Below are 20,112 nucleotides of genomic sequence, written 5' to 3'. Positions count from 1 at the left end.
TTTTTGTAAGGAAAAAAAGATTAATTATTAAATATTTATTTTTTTCTCTCTGTTACAAGTAGCACAGTACTAAAGCTCTTGATTTTTTATTTGCACACATCATAAATAGTGTTACTCAGAGTATTTAATATATATTTTTTAAATTTTGAAACTTTACTTTCTTTTTATTTGGCACTTGCGGGTGTAGGCAATCCGCATCGCACAACTGTGTTGCGGGACTTTAGTGTTACGTGTTTTAAAATGTTTGAGGTTAATATTTTAGTGTGAAATTTTTTTAGTGTTAACTGCCCAAAGAACTTTAACAATTTGGGAAGTATTTTAAAATAATTCCTTGTTGGACCTCAAGTTCAAATCCTGGATCTATTTGACTGAAACTATTGGTTTGAAAAAAAAACTTCTAAGATAGCGCCACTTTCGTAATGCTTTAGATAAATTTCTTTGACGCCATGTTCATCCCCAACACTTTTTTCCTGGCTAATAAATTGTATGCATGTAACATTTATTTAGTCGGTTACAGAATATTATTCAATAAGTTACGTACGTATGTGTTCAATGGAGTAACTCTGCTCAGACTTCAAGAAAACTTTGCACCCTGATATCTCAGAACATTTTTTGGCGTGATAACGTCTTATAAATCGATGAACGCCGGCTGCACGCAAGAAAAATTGTCACGTTCCTCCTGAGCCGAGCGTGCAAGAACCGGCCAACCACCGTGCGAGAAAATCTTCTATAATATCAAACAGGTTAAGGCGGGCTTTTTAACTAATTGTTCGTGATTATATTTAAACAAATTATTGAAATTAAATTTGCCAAAAACTGTAAATAAAATTTGTAAATTAAAAAGTATGCCATTTCAAATCAATGTTTTCTTATGACGTTATCACGTAAAATTATCGTTCGTAAACCGACTTTACAGACAACGTCCTTTAATTTTTGTGAGCACGGGCCCCGTATTGCAGCAACCTCTTCAATTCACAACGTATCGGATCGTGACAATACCACTCGTAAAAACGGCTATCTGGCAACAAAGGCGTCTGAAGATTACGCCAGCGGGCCTCCTCGAAAGCTTCGATTTAGCTGCTATCTGGCGGGCGCGCGCAGAAGTTATCTCTCCCACGCGCGCAGTCGCGATTTGGAACACGGACATCGCTGTTTTGAAATTTTTAAAATACGTCGCCCGAAGAACCGCTATTTATTTCCACGCTGCCAACGGCAAGGGACTTCCTTTCGAGGTATGTAAACACGCCTTGGCGTTTCCCTGCGTGCGGGGTCAAGTACACAGACACGAATAAAAAATACACTGGTTAGTGGTGATGTTGGTATGAGTTGTTGGCACCCTAGCGTCACCCCTCGGTACTACTTTTTAAGTAAACTAAAATGTAAAAATAATGTTCAAATATTGGCATGAAAGTTTAAAAGAAGAATAAAGTTTTTTTTCTTCAAATTAATACTTCTTTTTTCAGTTTCTCAAAAGATGTTGATTTCTTAGAAAAAAATTAAAATTCAAAATAATCTGTACGTAATGAGCTAATGACTGATAAAAGTTTAAGAGAAATATAAATTAATTCGTTTTGTTTGAAATATATATATATATATATATATATATATATATATATATATATATATATGTGTGTGTGTGTGTGTGTGTGTGTGTGTGTGGGTGTGTGGGTGGAAAAAGTGAATTACTTACAATACTAAGTCTAAAAATTTATTACATATTACCTAATGTAAATTAAAGGCTGATAAAATATATAATTGCAAGGTTACCTTAGTGAAAGAAATTCTGAAAAAAAAAATGCTAAGAAATTAATATGTTATGTCTAAATTTAGATTATTTTCACAATTTAAAAAGCGAATGTCAAGAAATATGCGATTATTCGTTACATCACTGCTGTCCAGCATTAAGTTTATAACATGAAATTACAGGAAATAAGCCTATGAATCAAATTTTATTAAATCAAATTTACCCATTGCATGAACAATTTAATAAACGAAATGAGTTCGTTACTTATTACAGAACAAAATTTTCTTATTTTTCAACCCCTTTGGCGATATAGAATTGCATTACTCTTTATGTAAGTAATTTTCCTTAAAGTTTCTTAGATCCCACTTTATTTGCTTTAGAGTTATGAATATTTTTTTTTATAAAACTAAACTCACCCAATTTTCAACACTCAACAAACAAATTCAAAATAGTTACACTTAAAGTATGTAATTTTTGCTGCATTTGCAACCTCCTGTTTGATTTGCTTCGGAGATGTAATTTTTTTTTACTATGAAACCGTACCGATCCTAAAATCACCACCACAGAAATCAAATTAGACAACTGCAAAAAATTGCACTATGTAATTCATCATGTATGTTTAGCATGTTCAGTACGTATCTGCAGCTCTAGTAGATTCGAAGATATAATTCATTCTTCATAAAACAAAACAAAAAATTGAAAAGGAGGTTGCCGATTTTTTTGTTTACCATTCCTGTTTAATTTCTTAACTTTCAATTAATAACTTTGGAGATATGGTTTTTAATTGGAAAGGCACATAGTTTTTTTTTTCCTTTGTGGGTTTATATCGGTAACTTAATCAGGAAGATGCTTACAAACTAAATTAAAAATACCTTATAACAACCAACATGTATCTATTATCAGGGATACCAACCCAGAATTTTCAACACTGAAATCGGACGGAGTTTCAGTTAACTGAACATTTGGGGTTGGTAAAGAGTAAAATATTCATCCCGAAAGAAATTAAGGACGAACGAAAATTAATTAGTGCGGTTTCTATCTTTTTGGGACATATTTGCACTGTGTAAGGAGATCTTTGAATAATTCATGCAAGGAAGAATTTTGATTTAATACAAATTTTTGTACACACACACTGTTTTTAATGGTTGTGTTGATCACAAAACCTGTTTATTTTTCATCGTTGTGTACGTATGTTTGCTGCGTTGTACAGGTTTGTTGTCCGACTGCATTAACTGTTCTTGTTGAATCTGTCTCGTCATTGCTAATCCATTGTGTTCGCTTGTGCTGTTCATTTTTCATGACATAGGGCGGTATTCCAAGACATTTGAGTAAGGTAGCGAATATGCACTGCCTTGATGGGCAACTGCCGTAACCTAACTCTCGGGTCATATTCCAAAACGTGTCCTAACTGAACCCCTGTAAGGTATCAGATCGGCAGCCGTTTAATAAACGAGGACTTGTGCGAGGCTATAAACAGTTGTACTTCGTGGAATCCATCGTAATTTTAGCTTATTTTTTAAAACTATGGAATTATAATGTGAAATAAAATATTTAATTTTGGTTGTACAAGAATAAACGATGAATTTTTGGCCGTTTGCTGTTTTTTAAGATATTAGGGGGGGGGGAGGAATTGTAATCGTAAAAGTTCCGTTAAAGTTCATTTAAAAGGAAAAATATATATACACAGTTATGGATCAAATCGGCAACAGATAGGACACCAAAAATCAGTGCCCTGAAAATAAAGGTCTGGCCGTGTCCTATCGTGCACTTGGAATATGGTTAGGGTACAGGTATTGCATATTCAACACCTAAACCCTTATTTTTGTGTCTTGGAATACGGCCTTTAAATTTCCTTCCACGGAATACTTGTTCTGTCTGATATTCGAAGGGTGAATGTGTTCAACTGTGCTGTGGTCGTTGTGTCGTCCATAATAACTGTTTATTTCCATCGTTAGCTGAGTTAGGCTTGTTCTCTGTGGGTTTATGTTCTCATTTTGACGTGACAACGTCTAATAAACCGATGAACGCCGGCTGCACGCACGAAAAAGTGTCCCGCAACGCACATTGTCCCGTTACGCTGTGTCCCGTTACGCTCATTGTACGCCTGCGCCGCATCTATCTCTCTTCCACTCGATTGGAACAACCATCGATTTGACTTTTTCGAGGCACATTAAACTTGAAACACTCCCATTCGTTTCCCTACTTTTCCTATCATCGTCCTATCCTCAACAGAATAACACAGATTGGAAGAAGTTAAATAGCAAACATGTACTTATAAAAGTTACAGTCAAAATAATCTCTTCGTTAAAGTAATAAACATATTTTAATTAATGAGTGCAAATAAAAGTAAATGTATCAATTAAATTTTAGATTTCATTTCACTCCTTCTTTGTATCCATACAAAATAGTGAAAATTCAATAAAAATGATTCGATTTAATTCATAAAAGTATGTAATCATTTCATCAATGTTTTGTTATGACGTTGTCACGTTAAACTATCGTCCGTAAACCGACTTCACAGACAACCAATTTTTTTATTTGTTATTTCGAAATTAAAATTTTTTCCACGACAGTGAAAAATTAAAATGGTGCCCAAAATTTGCGTTGCATCGGAGATATAATTGCTTCGTGTGTTGTGATTCCAGAAGCAACGGTAGCCACTGGTTACGAAACTCTTCGAGGTCATGAACCCGTGGACTGTGATATTTCTCTCAATGGCGGCATGCACGGTGCTGTTTGTGTTCGAAACGTTCAGTTCGCCTCCTAGCACGCTGACGCTCGTCGCGATGTCATTGGCTGCGATGTCTCACCGAGCATACCGAACAACCATTGGTGCTTTTTCTCCAGACGCAGTTAACGACGTGGCTACGATTGCCTATCCGGACTCTCGCATAGACGAAGATGAGATCTTCACAGGGAGAAGAAAAAAAAAATCTGAGCTAGTCTTCTAGTTCACACCATAGATATGTGCAGGGGAGCAACAACTAAATTTCCAAATAGGGGGGGGGGGGGACAATATACCTTTTTATAAAGAATCATCGATCCCCCCCCCCCCTATTGAAGCGGGGGGGTCCGGAGGTCCTCACCCCGGGAAAATTTGTATTTCAAGGTGGAAAATGGTGCTGTTTAAGCATGTTTTATCATCTAAAAATTGATTACACAGCACTTTCTTTGCCCCCGTTTGCCCCCACTTCAAGGTTTCAGAGGGGGGGGGGCATACTTACCCTTGCCCCCCCCCCCTGTTGTTGCGCCCCTGGATATGTGTAACATCTAACCTCGGTAACGAGCAAATTCACGTGGTGTCATGTTGGAAATGCATTTAAAACACGAAATTCGGACATGAAATGTAACTTAGAATTCTTTTAAATAATTTGGAGAAAAAAAAATTATGTTTTCAAATACATTTCTTGACGCGAATCACGCATCGACTATCGAATCATTCAATTCGCAGAGCGAAATTCCAATTAAAATACCGTCCGTCTTGTTAAAACTCAATAAACAGTTTATACTATAATGGTTCCCTTTGGCTTTGTGAACTTCGGTTCGCGCCATCATCCGCCACAGATGGCAGCAACGTACTCACACAATTCCGCTCCATGCGAATTCCTTCGCATATTTTCCATGTTATGGTTAAGATTTTAATGAAAATCTTTGAGTGTGTTTGTTGAGATGAACTTTCGACACACTGTACCATCTTGTTTTCCCTATTTCCAAATTCGATATATGTGTACCCCTTTTGATTTATGATAATGGGTAGCTCACACGAAGCATTGTTTTCGAAAGTAACAAATAAATAGGATTTTTTCAGCAGTTTTAATTAGAATTTTATATGCAATAAAAGGTAGTATATTTTAGCATTTACAAATTCAAATGTTATTCTTTTAATATGACATTAAATATTGGTATGTTTGTTCTCATAACAGCATTGTCAAATTAAGGAATTGTATACTGAGCAATGTGTGGTGTATGTGTATATATATAAGCAATGATAAAGACTTTAAAGTTTATCTTCTGAAGAGTTTTGATTCACTCAAAGACACTTTCAGGGTGAAATAAATACCTATAAGGCATGCACTCATAATGTTTAAATACATTTCCAAACATTGCAATGTTACTACAACTTCAGATATGTATCTGAAACGTTTAAATGTTTCTAAAACATCCCATATGTATCTGAAACGTTGCAGTGTTTCTTCAACATCCCGTATGTATCTGAAACGTTGCAGTGTTTCTACATCACATACGTATCTGAAACATTGCACATTGCCATTGTTTCTACATCACACGAACACCTGAAATGTTTCAGTGTTTCTACAACATCACATAAGTATCTGAAACAATGCATTGTTTCTACATCATCATCACATAAGTAACTGAAAACATTGCAATGTTTCTACATCACATATTATGTATCTGAAACAACAATGCAATTTTTCTACAACATCTAATATGTATCTGAAACTGTGCAATGTTCCTACATCACATCTGTATCTGAAATGTTACAATGTTTCTTAAACATCTCAAATGTATCTGAAATGCCACGTAAAGAAAGATATATGGGTAAATTAAAACATTAAACAGGATTACCAACTATGTGATGGCAACGGATAAAGTCCCCGGGTGGTGCTGGCTCACTCTCTGGAGTAACGTGGCGCTGTCGTGCCGTACAAGAAGGGCGTAAGGTTTTTTTCCTGAATTCGTGCCACGATAAGTTGAAAAGAAAAAGACACTTGCACATTCTCGTCAATGTTTAGCATGCGGAAAATTTAAAAAATTAATTTTTTTTTTTAAATAATGCCTGAATTGGCCAAGTTCGGGGGTTCCCGCTCGGTTCTGCTCGGCTCTGTCATCGTTCAAGGTATGATTTTACTCGGATTAAAATTAAAAAAAAACACCTGCGCCGCACGAGAAGCCACTCTGCACCACGCAGGCACCGTGCCACAGCACCACGCAGGCCCTGTGTCACAGCACCACACAGGCCCCGGGAGTCACAGCATCACACAAGGCCCGTGTCACATCACCACGCAGGCCCCAGGAGTCGCAGCACCACGCAGGCCCCAGGAGTCACAGCACCATGCAGGCCCCAGGAGTCACAGCACCACGCAGGCCCCAGGAGTCACAGCACCATGCAGGCCCCAGGAGTCACAGCACCACGCAGGCCCCAGGAGTCACAGCACCATGCAGGCCCCAGGAGTCACAGCACCACGCAGGCCCCAGGAGTCACAGCACCACGCAGGCCCCAGGAGTCACAGCACCACGCAGGCCCCAGGAGTCACAGCACCACGCAGGCCCCAGGAGTCACAGCACCGCGCCGGCCGAGAAGCACACGCGGCGGCAGTAGCGCGCCACCAGCTGGGCGTACGGCTGCCGGGAGCCGACCCGCACGTCCCGGTCGCGGCTCATCTTGTTCCACGCGTGCACGGCGTGGGTCTCCTCGCGCGCCACCAGCCGCATCACGAAGTCCTCCAGCTCCTCGGAGAACAGCAGCTGCCACAGCTGGTAGGGGAACGGGAAGAACGTCTCGGTCCGCTTCACGCTGAACCCGCTGCAGGTCTCCTCGTGCATCAGCTTCACCTGCGGGCGAGGAACTGGCGCTCGTTTGGCTACCAGACACCAGGGACCAACGTGTTCCATTGAGATCCCTTCAAAATTTGGCTCCCAGACACCAGGGACCAGGGATGTGGTCCTTGGGGAAGTTTTCAACATTTGGCTCACATTCACCAGTGACCAACATGATCCAATGAGATCCCTTCAAAATTTGGCTCCCAGGCACCAGGGACCAGGGACGTGGTCCTGGGGAATTTTTCAACATTTGGCTCACGTTCACCAGTGACCAACATGATCCAATGAGATCCCTTCAACTTTTGGCTCCCAGCACCAGGGATCAAGGATGTGGCTTTTTGGGATCCCTTAAACATTTGACTCCCATACACCAGGGATCAATGTGATCCATTGAGATCCCTTCAACATTTGGCTCTCAGCACTAGGGACAAGGGATGTGGCTCGTTAGGATCCCTTTAACATTTGGCTCCCAGCACTAGGGACAAGGGATGTGGCTCGTTGGGATCAATTTAACATTTGGCTTCCAGATACCAAGGACCAGGGATGTGTCTCATTGCGATCCGTTCAACATTTGGCTCCCAAACACCAGGGACCAACGTGATCCATGGGGATTCCTTCAACATTTGGCTCCCATAAACCTGGAACCAGTGTGATCATTGGGGATCCCTTCAACATTTGTCTCCCAGCACCAGGGACCAGGGAGCGGGCTAGTTGGGTTTCCTTCAACATTTGGCTCCCATACACCAGGGATCAACGTGATCCATGGGGATCCCATCAACATTTAGCTCCCTGCACCAGGGACCAGGGACATGGTCTAGGTGATCCCTTCAATGATGGATTGGGAAAAAATGAAGACAGCATAAGAAAATTAAAGCAAATTAGCCACATAAAGTTACAAGGAGCTTCATTTGGAAGGATTATTGTGATTCATCCCACATACAGCCCAACATGGTTCACACACAGAAGCGGATGAATTGTGTTTGAAAGAAGTCTATGTCTTTCATTCTTACAAACATGACACGTGTGTGTTTAATGTTTCAAACAAAGTAAAATTTGGACTTCAAAAAGTCTACTGTTCCCTGTGATTTTAGTGTGACAATTTTCTTTTAAATTTTAATTAATTAATAAAAAAATTTAATGGTTATACTGGACCGCCCTCTACAAAATCCTGGCTGTGGCCCTGCAGACGCACGGACAGTAGAATAAACAGGAGAGGGGCAATCGAAAACAATGTTCAGTACCGGCGTCAGCAACGGAACGATCTGTGTATTCCACGTTCCGAGCAGGCGTGGGTCAGGTCTGCATAATTTACATGGCAACCGGGTAAAGCTATTGTTTGTGCAGCTCATGGTCTGCAGCATGTTTGTTTGATGCCCAAAATAAAAAAAATGGGCAGAGATTCTGATTTATACTTACATTCAATGCAATTATTTGACCTAACAATGAGGCGATGGCGAGGTAAAAAGTGACTTCTACTGAGTCACAGCATGCCGCCTCTCAACAATTCCCAATCCTATTATCCTAAATATAATTGCAGGAAAAACATTTGTATGAAACCGACAAGCCATCATGCAAATGTCCATGTTCGCAAACGAGTGATACCGCAAACCATCAGGGGGGATCGGAGAAATAGTTGACTGCTTGTTTAATCGAGATGGCGGCTGTGAAAGAAGATTTCCTTTGAATCTTTGCTACAAATACAGTGTTTCTATTCGGCAAAATGTGTCATGAAGTTTAGTACTTAAAAATTTGGTCCTTAAACAATTTATTATCTGTAGCATGTATTTATTTGCGTGTACAATTACAGCTCGTCCATTCCCCAAGTTTAAATTGAAAATGTTACAAGGCCCTATGGAACGAATCGGTTTTATTCGGGTCCGATTCACCCTCGTGGTCGCACTCAATCTTCACATAGTCGAGTCTCGGATACGAGTAATTACTAATTAATTAAGCAGTCTGCCGCCCGAGGTAGATCCCGAGGATTTAAAGAAAGGGATCTAGATAAATTAAAACATAAAACAGGATTACCAACTATGTGATGGCAACGGATGAAGTCCCCGGGTGGTGCTGGTGCACTCTCTGGAGTAACATGGCGCTGGCGCGCCGTACAAGAAGGCCGTTACATTTTTTCCCGATTTCGTGCCATGGTAAGTTGAAAAGAAAAAGACACTTGCACATTCTCGTCAATGATTAGCAAGCAGAAAATTTAATGATAAAATTTTTAAAATGAATGCCTGCATCGGCCAAGTTCAAGGGGGGGGGGGTCCCGCTCGGGACTTTTCGGCTCTTGTCTTCGTTCAAGGTATAATTTTACTCGGATTAAGATTAAAAACAGGGCGCTTCAAGCCGGTCTAATGAGAACACGTGCACGCACTTGGAGGATACCAGGAAAGGCACAATTCATTGGACACCTGGGGGACGTAGCACAAACTCCGGGAGTCGCGGCGCACTGTTTGAACTCGCACGACGCTGGCGTTGCAAATGCCTGGAAAGTATCTGAGTTCACCGGGTACACCGGGTTCACCAGTCTCGCGGGGGAGGGGGGGGGGAAGAAACTCTCAGCCGGGGTCGGCTCACCGGCGCGAAGTCGCACAGGCGCCTCAGGACCCTGGTGACCAGCTGCGGTCCGTTGTGGTCCCAGACCTTGCCGTCGTAGGTCTCGGCCAGCTCCTTGAGGCACATCTCCGCGAACTCGTGGCCGATCCCTCGCGCGGAGAAGCTCAGCACGCTGTTGCCCACCAGGGTGCTGCTCTCCGCCACCGCGAAGTTCCACCCCAAGTCGTCCAGAGGCCTGGGCAACACGTATCAAGTAGAGGTAACGGCACGGCCAGCGGCCTAAGCAACACACATTAAGTAGAGGTAACGGCACTGCTTTCTTTTTTGCATTCATGACCAGACAAATTAAGAGCAAGGGATAAGAATCGAGATACACCATCTTGCTTTCATTTACTGCCTTATTTTAAGTGGCGAAGTTAAGGTGTAACGCCTTGTCTTACACCTTAACCAAATACATCTTTACTAACTAGGTACATTCAAAATAAACTTGATAAATACTATAGCCTATATATAACAAAAAATAATTGTCACAAATACATTTAAATAAAAAATTAATTTACATATCATTACAAATATAAAAAATAACAAAACATTAGCACATAAGATACACATGAGCTAGGTACCTAAAGTATAATATATTAAATGTATATTACAGAGAGGCCCTTTTTAATATACCTAATCCTAGAGTTATAAAGATATTCTAAACCTAAAAACTTATGTAAAAAACTAAGACACAAACAATGCATGTATACTAATACATTTTCTTACAGTAAATCATACATATACATGTACATTCACACATATTCAATCACACATATCTGGTACCACAGCTAAAACCTGATCATCGGCGATAAGTAAGTACCTGAGTAATGTTTTCTTAAACACAGAAAGGGAATTTTGAAGTCTGATTGACTCGGGTAGTTCATTCCAGGCACGCACAGTAGTCACAGAGAAATATTTTGAGTATACATCTGTCTTATGTTGGGGGATGAGCGGAGAACAATTACTCTGAGAAAGTGTACCTATACCATGACGTGAACCGAGTAACTGAAACTTGTCAGCAAGATAGGACGAGGTCTGTGTCATTAATGTTTTGACAGTTTCTTTGACCTTTGCAATGATGTACCCAATTAAGGGTGTATGACCATTTCCAGGTCATTATTTTATATTTACGTTCCACACAGTACAATAACTTATCGACTTTTTGAGGAACTTAACTTTCACAAATGAAACGAATTATACATCACTTACTTTTTGTATAATTAGCTGGCAGAGTTGCATTTTTTATATTTTAGTGTATTATGGATAAGGAGAATGAAATGAAGTATACAACTGGAACATTTTTAGGTTTACAGTCAATTATCCACGTCCTTTTAAAATATACATAATTTTTATGATTTTAAAATGTTAAATAAAATATTATTAGGGAATTTAAAACCATACCCCGAATTATCCACCAGCATAACCTTTAAAAATTAAAAATAAATTCAGTTATTTATTCCATTTGGTTCTCCTTATCCATTCTTCACAAAAATGTTGAAGTTCGGCCTCTCAAAAAATCTGCAAGTTTCATCGTATTTAACGCTAAAGTAGGTAAAACAATGACCTTGAAACGGAACATAACACTTTTAAAGACGATACAAATCTACATCCATGCTACCCGGGACTGGAGCTCGCACGGAAAGACCGGCGTGCAACCAACTACAGTATGGAGGTCAGCCACCTCTCTGACTGAGCTAAGTGGGAAGTAGGAAAGGGATCATGTACCTCACGAGCACCATGTCGATGTCCAGGTAGAGACCGCCGTACTTCCACAGGGTCACCAGCCTGAGGACGTCGCTGGCATGCGCCACCGGGTACACCGAGCCGTTCAGCTCGCCCAGCTCGAGCCACCCTTCCAGAGGGGTTCTCCTCAGGTAGCTGGACATGCTCACGGGGAACACGAATACGTTGGCGTAGTGGAACACCTGGCGCACCACCTCCTCCGAGAAGGCGGCCGCTCCGAACTCCCCGACGTCCAGGCACGTGTCGATGTAGTAGACGGACTTCTTAGGGTTGAGGGAGGCCGCCGACTCGACGGCGCACGCTTGGCGGGGCTTCATCGTAACGGTGGACTTCTCGGGCCCGCTGATGGCGCACGAGGACTCGATGAAGAACACGTTGTCCTCGCCCCTGACCGGGGTCCTCAGGATCCCCGAGGCGTTGGACGTGCGCGTGAGCGACACTCGGCGGTGGTGGCGACCCCTGTCGTCGAACGCGCTCTGGCCGATGAACCAGAACGTGAAGAGTCCCGCCGTCGTCACCAGCGAGAACACCAGGCACATCCCTTTCATGCTGCTTCCCCTGCGGTGGATCCGGACTCTTGGTGCATCTGCAATCATCGATCGTACATTCGTTCATCACCGCAGAGCTATGCCCCAAATCAGGAATAAAACTAATAGCCTTAGACATTCTGTTCCTTAATGGAGCCGAAGTTGGAAAATTAAATGACACAAAATTGTTATGGCCTAGTAACTTTTGAATACAAGATGGCATTTTCTCGGGCCATGTTTTTTTTCTTTCCTAAGGCGGCGTCACCTCTGAGATTATAGTATACTCCGGACCACTTGTAAGCCAAGTCGGTGCTTAAAACTTTGAGGCCTGCTGGTATGTTAGCATACAATCCTTCTCCAAAGATGGTGTACGCAAGCTCCCTGGCTGGCAAACTAGGTGCCAGATCTTGGGGAAAAACTTCAAACTCCTCTTATAGTGTTGGTGCGTGTTTCTTCCACTCTCGGGAATTCTGATCCTCTCCTCTCACTGCCTTGGTCAATCAATAAGGTCCAACAGCTGTAGTAACACATTGATGCCCTAAAAAAATTTGAAGTGTGAAAACCACATCATTTAACATTTAGCTCGTTTGAAAAAATTATTCCCTCAATCATATTTTAAATCAGATCGAGCAGGTTTTCCTAGTTGTTTATGATTTCTTCATGGGGCAAAAAAAAAAAGCAATTTGGCGAAATGTACAACCAGCAGTATATACCGCAATGTTTATATCGCAATAAAATTGTCTCCTAAAGCATTTCTGATTATATTGTCCGAAAAGCACTTACATAAGTAACAAACAACAACACGGAACAGGGATTTTGGGAAAGTAATTGGTCATGGTTAGGGATTGGTAAACCTAGTGTGTGTTCAGTGAACTCAGGGATGGACTCCACAGTTCTATGTACACTCGGGCAGATGTCACTCACTCGCTGGCTGCTGTCTTGAGAGACGTCCTGACATAGTAGGCTTTGATTAGTTGCAGAGCTTTGGTTGAGGGCTTCTCATTGGCCCAGAGTCCTCCAGATGATAGCACTGTTTTATTTTCAACCTGTCACGAAACGAATCCACGAAATTTCCTGTTCTTTGGTCCATGGCGTGTTGTGAGGAACCATCTCAGTGATCTCGGTAAACCAGAGGAAAACTGCAATCAGGGCGGCTGGACCGAAATTCTGGAATGCAAGTCCAGTGCCTTGGGGCTTTTGGGGGCCCTAACGGTCACATCACTCGCCTCCCACCAAGGAGGATTACATTCCCAGAAAAAGAGGAGTGGCCAAAACCCCCAGATTTTTGGTAAAGCGGGGAACGTGGCAATGGCCTTTGGGGTTTCTCGGGGATCTCCCATTTCGTCCATACATTTCATTCCGCCAATGCTTTATTTTCATATATTTGCCTCCTATTTTCTCTAATGAAAAACAGGTTATTTTTTTAATGATATCTCCAATAAACACTTATCTCACACAATACATTAACATACATATATGCATGTTTGTTTGTTCTGTATGCGTACATAAAAAAATCATCCGCTCTCGATGTTACTGTCTAAGTGAGATTACGAAAAAAAAAAAAAAAAAAAAAAAAAAAAAGTCCCCCGTCCCCTTCCCAACCCTTAAAACAGAATTTTTGTCCTTACATGAAATTTAGCACTCTTTGCTTTTAAATAAAGAGGGAAATTGCAGTATCCAACTGATTTGGAAAAAAAAGGGGGGAAATGTTGAAAAACAACTCCCATCCCCTTTCCCACCATTAAAAGTAGAAATTTGATACATCTTGATGAAAATATAAAAATATATGAAAATAAATTTAGAAAATAAATGTAAGGCCACTGCCTGAATGAAATTTTGAAAAACCACCCCCATCCCCCTTTCCCACCACCTAAAACAGTTTTTTTTTTACATTTTGATGAAATTTTGCACACATTACCTTAAAATTGAAAATGGGCGTAGATAGTTATGTCTAATTCAAAAGAAATTTCTCATATCCCCGTGTCCACATGAGATTTCGAAAAACTACCCCTAATTCCCCTTACTATCCATTAAGTAGTATTATGGTACTACGTAATGAAATTTGGCAAACTTGAAGTTCAAATTAAGAGAAAATTAACCGTCCACATTTAATTACAAATTTATCCCCTCAATTATCTATATGAAATTTCGGAAAACCACCTCCGTCTACCTTTTTCACCACTTAAAGTATAGTACTGGTACAACTTGACAATATGATGGTAATTAACGTTCAAAAGAGGAGGGAAATCAATGTCCACATCTGATTGTCATAAAAAGTTTTTTCTTTAAATATATATTATTTAAAAAAAACTACTACCACATCCACCTATCCCGCCTTTATCTTTAAAGCTCTTATCTCCCTCACATAGTAAATATTTCAGGCAAAAAACACTCAGCCATCAGCTCTAGTATGCCTCTAAGGACAACCCATTTATTTTCGTCTAGTTCATCAATAAAATACCCACCTACGGCACCCCATCTTCAAATATACCTCCGCCTCCGCTTTTTTTTCCGCACTACCCCATGTTTTAACTACTTTCTCTTCTCCATTTCCTTTTATGCTCGCCGCTCCATTTCTATCTCCACCAACGGGACCCTGTGGTAAGGGTGGGTTTTTCGAATCAACGAAATTACCCCCCCCCCCCCCTTCTCATCTGGCCGAGAGCACTACTTCATTCCCGTAAATAAACATACCTGCTCCGTGCGTCGAGTGGAAATCAACACGCGCTGGGAGTCGTTTCAAATGAACTGTTCTGACCTCGGTTCTTTCTCGCCGCGTAACTGAAGGCGCGCATTTTATTTTTATTTTTTTCGCGTTCGAACCCAGCCAACAGCAGAATCACAATTGAAACCGTAAACGCTATGGCATCACAGCAGCACACTGACGAACATGAACTCTATTTTTGACTGATAAGTCTAGATACGCCAGTTTATCTGTAAGTACCCACTTTTGTTTTTTTTCCCAACGCATCCACAAAAGGCAGGTTTGCCAACACTGACGGATTTTTTTTTTTGCTTAACACGTTAAGAGCACGGCCTTGAAAGTGTTAAGTCTATTCAACCAACATCCACGCTTGAGAATTGTGTACAATATGGGAGTACGTTTCACACAGGCCATTAAAAAAAATTCATGGTACATATGGTTATAAGGATAGTGCCTATTAGACCATCACGATTCGCTACACAATGTGTGATGTGCTAGAGGACTGCTTCCAGCAGACGATATAAACACACGGTTCACATCAACCATCGTAATTTTGTGCTGCGGATATCCAACGAGATTATGCGCGAAATAAATTCTGAAGCTAATTTTAGTAGAGGCCCCTGTCACACTGCCAAACTTTCGCTTCCAACAGCTTCCAATATGTTGTGTCAAATAAAGTTGGAGGTTTAAGGAGTCACTGAAAATGTCACTAGCGCCGCCCCAATGTTTGTTTGACAAGTTGTATTACTTGAATTCCCATCTAATATTTTACATATAAAGGCTCCGTCACACTGTAAATTATTTGTCACTAATATATTTTACAATATAGCTGGAGGGATAGTACTGGAAGGAAGATGGCTTCCATTTTTATTCCATCAAATAAATTTGGACAGATAACCACAAAAAAAAATGTTAATTCGTGTGACATTATCAATGTTTATTTTTGGTCAGAGCTGTCTTGAAATTTTCAATTTTAATCGCATTTAGAAATTAAATAATGCATCACAGTGCTGGATGGAATTTTTTAATTTGTTACTGTATTTGTGCATTTTTTTTTTTAATTTTTGTGACCATGCTTAATTTAACGGACAATAATATTCATTAGATAATAAGGTAAATGTCAGTGTTTCAAGTTATAGAAATATAATTTCCTTTTTACAAATGAAATTATTATTACGCATACAACATTTATTTTGACATTATTTTAGTTATTTCACTTTTATAACCTCTTTAATCGTTCATGCGTTCTTAACCATTTTAAAGATTCGTTGAGACGGAAACGGATGTCGATTACGTTTTCGAAAGGCACGATTTTGATTGGATGATTGTTTCAAACACATCCAACATATTTTAGAACCAGTCATAATTGCAAAATATTTAAGGGAAACTCAAGTCAACCAACTGGTCAAACAAAAATGGTTACATCCTACATATTTTAGAACCAGTCATAATTGCAAAATATTTAAGGGAATCTCAAGTCAACCAACTTGTCAAACAAAAAATGGCTGAGCTGGTTGACGTTTTCGGTGACGTCATAACCCTCCAAATTTTATTTGACACACAACACACATTGGAATTGTACTGGAAGCGAAAAATTTGACATCGTGACAAGGTCTTAAAGGCAGGTTCTAAAATAGGCTGGATGCTGTCAGCCAATGAAAATCGTGCCTAGTGAAAACGAAATGAGATCCGTTTCCGAAGAACACATAGCCGATCAAAGAGGTTGTGAAGGTGAAATTAAAAAAAATGTTAATGTGAAGTAGCATTATTATAATGTTATATGTAAAAAGCAATTTGTGCCTTTAAGAGGCCACTCCAGTGTTTCAGGGGCACTACGCAACCCGCGTTAACCTCATAAGATTCAATGCTATTTTAATTTTGCTTATAACTTGTTAACTAATATAGATTTCGAAATGATGCTTGCTTGATATGTAAGACAACGATGCTCTTATCAAAGCCCCTTTCTTCAAAAACGTGCATAAATTATGGTTCAAACCTAGACAATACACTTATGCATATTAGTAAAGATTAGTATAAAACCATAATTAATGCACATTTTTGAAGAAAGGGGCTTAGATAAGAGCATCGTTGTCTTACATATCAAGCAAGCATCACTTCGAAATCTATATTAGTTAATAAGTTATAAGCAAAATGAAAATAGCATTGAATCTTATGAGGTTAACGCGGGTTGCGTAGTGCCCCTGAAACACTGGAGTGGCCTCTTAACTTTGAAAATTACTGAAAGTTGATTTTATCATGTGACGAGTAAAAGGAGGGGGGGGGGGAACCGAGGCTTGATGACTAGGATTTATGTTAATTAATTTAAAAAAATTCTTAAAAATATTTTTCAAAATATGAAACAACTCACAGATATTTAATGATCATTTGAAATATTATAGACGTATTTTGAATGTCCTTAACTATTATCTCTAACAGTGTAATAAAAAAATTACATTCCTATGTCGGGTGTGTAAACTTGCCTCGCTAGCGGGGATAGTTTATACGACATTTAAAATTTATTTGGAGGTGAGAAAAAAATAAACAGATTCTATTATAATTAATTATTTGTAAACAAACGTTACAGTGCTAGCCCTTTTAACGTAATATGCAGTTTAATAAATTTAATAAACTATAATAAAGAAAAAATATTTTTTTACAAGCTAATGATTACCTTAACATGCCATTGCTAAACATTTTTTTTTAGTTACATTTTTTCATGAATAAATTTATCTACACTTATAAAGAAGATTTCTTTGGACACCATTTGCCAAGAAAGATATCGCAAATCTGTACAATGACATGGTTATTTTTGCATACATGAAGTTGGTTTTTGACGTGAAAACGTCTAATAAATCGATGAACGCCAGCTGCACGCACGAAAAAGTGTCCCGTTACGCACATTGTTCCGTTACGCTATTTCCCGTTACGCACATTTTTCCGTTACGCTGTGTCCCGTTACGCTCATTGTACGCTTGCGCCGTATCTATCTCTCTTCCACTCGATTGGCCTATGCGTCCGAGGAGAAGAAAGACAGCGGCAGCACACAACTTACATCTACACGTGAACTGTTTCGTCGACTGTTTATAAAGTGAAGTGAAAAGTTAATGTGGTTTTCATTGCTTATTACAACAACAATTTCGGCAATAAAGGTTAATTATTCTTGCATTTTAAAAATCTGATTGCTAGTATAATTTCAAGTATTTATTCTTTTATTATTAAAATAAAAATTATTCAATTTTATTCATGAAAGTATGCAATCATTTCATCAATGTTTTGTTATGACGTCACGTTAAACTATAGTCCGTAAACCGATTTTTCAGACAACCAATTTTTTTCCTAGATAATTGTGAGTATTTCTTACGAAAATTGGCTCATAATTTTATACGGCAGCTACTGTTGCCAACTGTAATTGGCTGTGAAGATATTTCAAGAAATATTTTTTTAACCCCCGCGCCATAGAGCAATATTTGATACATACGTTACACACGCTAACTCCCACACTACTCACTTCAGTTACACTGTGATCCTGATATTACTCTACCGGCTGTAAAAAAAAGTTTATATTAAAAAATAAAATTACCTTCGATCCTTGATGTCTACCTTTCTTCACGACTTGCCTACATTTCCGGTGATCTGTAAAACGCAAAGTAACTTCATGTGTATTAAGTTATTGTAAGTAAATTTATCCACTGAGAACATAAAATTTAAAAAAATACTGCAAGAGTTGTCTTAGGGCACGGTTACACTAAACGCTGAGCCACTCCCAGTGAACAGGTTTAAGTAAAAATGTTTACAAACGCGAAAGTGAACGTTCACACGGCAATTGGTATAAAATGTGTTCGTTCAACTCCAAAACCGATCGTCTACAATCATCGAATAAATGTGTTCCTCTGTTAGAGAATTACCGTCAGCATCAATTTTGAAAACAATAAGATATTTACCTGTTAATCTTCTTCTTCTTTTTTTGTTTCTGTCGGTAAAATACTACACGAACTTGTGCCGGAAACAATTCTCAATCTTGCATTTTTCGCAAAGGACTGTTTGTACTCTCAACACTCAACAGCCAATCAGAGGCCTGTGTACAAGTACTTCGCCAACCTCTTAAAAGGCCCCCGCCTACCCGGGAACACACACGGAGCGCAGAGCTTCAGGAAGAACAACGCTATTTCCTAACTACTCAAGATATCCGAGTGGGGGGTCTGCTTACGAAAAGCATTTAAGAATTCGCTGAGGGCTTAAAAGTACTGTTGATTTCGGATTAAGTTTTTAAACTGTATTTTTAGAAGAGTTAAAATGGCTAAAACGCATGTTTTCAGAGTAATTCTTAGGCGTAAAACAACCGATACAGATTCTTAAAAGCACTTACGGGACTTGCATTACACCTTTATCTTCATTTCTCCGCCATATATAATGTTACGGTCACCGCTCATACGCACGACGAGAAGACTGCGCGCCAGTCCAGAGGAGACACCGCGCTAGAAGCACCAGCGAGCGTCGCGCTTATCATCCCGCCTCACTGACACACACACACACCCCAACCAGTCGGCGTCCTCCAGGCTGACTGAGAGATGGCCTCGAACGAAACACGTCCAGACCGTGTGTAACCGCTCGCGGGAAAAAAAAAGGTTGGACGTGCTTACTGGAAGTAGTGGTTCGGAGTCACGTGACGAAGGAAAAAAAAAGGGGGGGGAGGAAGGATAGCGGGAGTTGGCTCGCGCAAGAGAGGAATCACTGTCGCTGACTTAACCGTCAACCGTCACGCCTGGTCGCCCTGCTGATAAGAACTGAGGCGAACGCCGTGAGTAAGGGAAGGGTATATAGCAGCGGTGAAGAGATAAGGCAGTCACGTGTGCCGCTTCGAACAATACGGAGAAAGACGTGTTCCAACGAGGGAATTATGGAAAGTATACAGACGGAGCATTAGCCATCACACGTGAAGCCGTATTCCCTCCCTCCCCCCCCCCCCTTAATCATTTTCTTCTTCCGATTTTCACAACACCAATATGGCGGACGTTAGTATCAGCTGTTCTAGCCTGCTGTAGTTAAGCTGTTCGGGAAGAAAATCAGATCAAAATATTATCTACTGGTTAATATGTTCATGTGAATTTTAAAGTCCGAAACGAATCTTCATAATTTAAATGTAATTTTCATGAGTCGACAAATTTTTTTTTCTCCTTCAATTTAGCCTCCAATACAGGTGCAAGCGGACCTGAAGATAATCTACCACGAAAGAC

The 20,112-nt window shown here is 40.0% G+C and overlaps 1 protein-coding gene across 6 annotated transcripts; it reads right to left on the bottom strand.

The window, feature by feature from the left end:
- Nucleotides 1-20: 20 nt before the first annotated feature.
- LOC134541129 (lactosylceramide 4-alpha-galactosyltransferase-like) lies at nt 21-19,647 on the bottom strand. 6 transcript variants are annotated; one of them, XM_063384314.1, is made up of 5 exons: nt 18,820-19,647; nt 18,459-18,511; nt 11,630-12,233; nt 9,884-10,097; nt 21-7,318 (listed from the first exon to the last, which is right to left on the bottom strand). In XM_063384314.1, exons 3-5 carry the CDS (start codon nt 12,193-12,195, stop codon nt 7,043-7,045), a joined length of 1,056 nt encoding a protein of 351 aa, XP_063240384.1. In that variant the 5' UTR covers nt 12,196-12,233; nt 18,459-18,511; nt 18,820-19,647; the 3' UTR covers nt 21-7,042. The 6 variants fall into 6 exon arrangements, with proteins under 6 accessions (XP_063240384.1, XP_063240383.1, XP_063240382.1 ...); XM_063384313.1 differs by having other exon boundaries at nt 19,245-19,647; XM_063384312.1 differs by lacking the exon at nt 18,459-18,511.
- Between the last annotated feature and the right edge of the window lie 465 nt (nt 19,648-20,112).

The sequence above is a fragment of the Bacillus rossius genome, chromosome 18, assembly GCF_032445375.1.
Source record: "Bacillus rossius redtenbacheri isolate Brsri chromosome 18, Brsri_v3, whole genome shotgun sequence".
In the NCBI taxonomy this organism is placed as follows: domain Eukaryota; kingdom Metazoa; phylum Arthropoda; class Insecta; order Phasmatodea; family Bacillidae; genus Bacillus; species Bacillus rossius.
This window is presented reverse-complemented; position numbering and strand designations above follow the sequence as displayed.

Excerpts from the sequence above, each read along its gene's own strand:
- LOC134541129 (XM_063384314.1), bottom strand. The coding sequence starts at position 12,195 with ATGAAAGGGATGTGCCTGGTGTTCTCGCTGGTGACGACGGCGGGACTC. Across the intron at positions 10,098-11,629 it reads ATCGACATGGTGCTCGTGAG|GCCTCTGGACGACTTGGGGT; the intron begins GTACATGATCCC and ends CGTGTTGCCCAG. Across the intron at positions 7,319-9,883 it reads GCCTGTGCGACTTCGCGCCG|GTGAAGCTGATGCACGAGGA; the intron begins GTGAGCCGACCC and ends CCTCGCCCGCAG.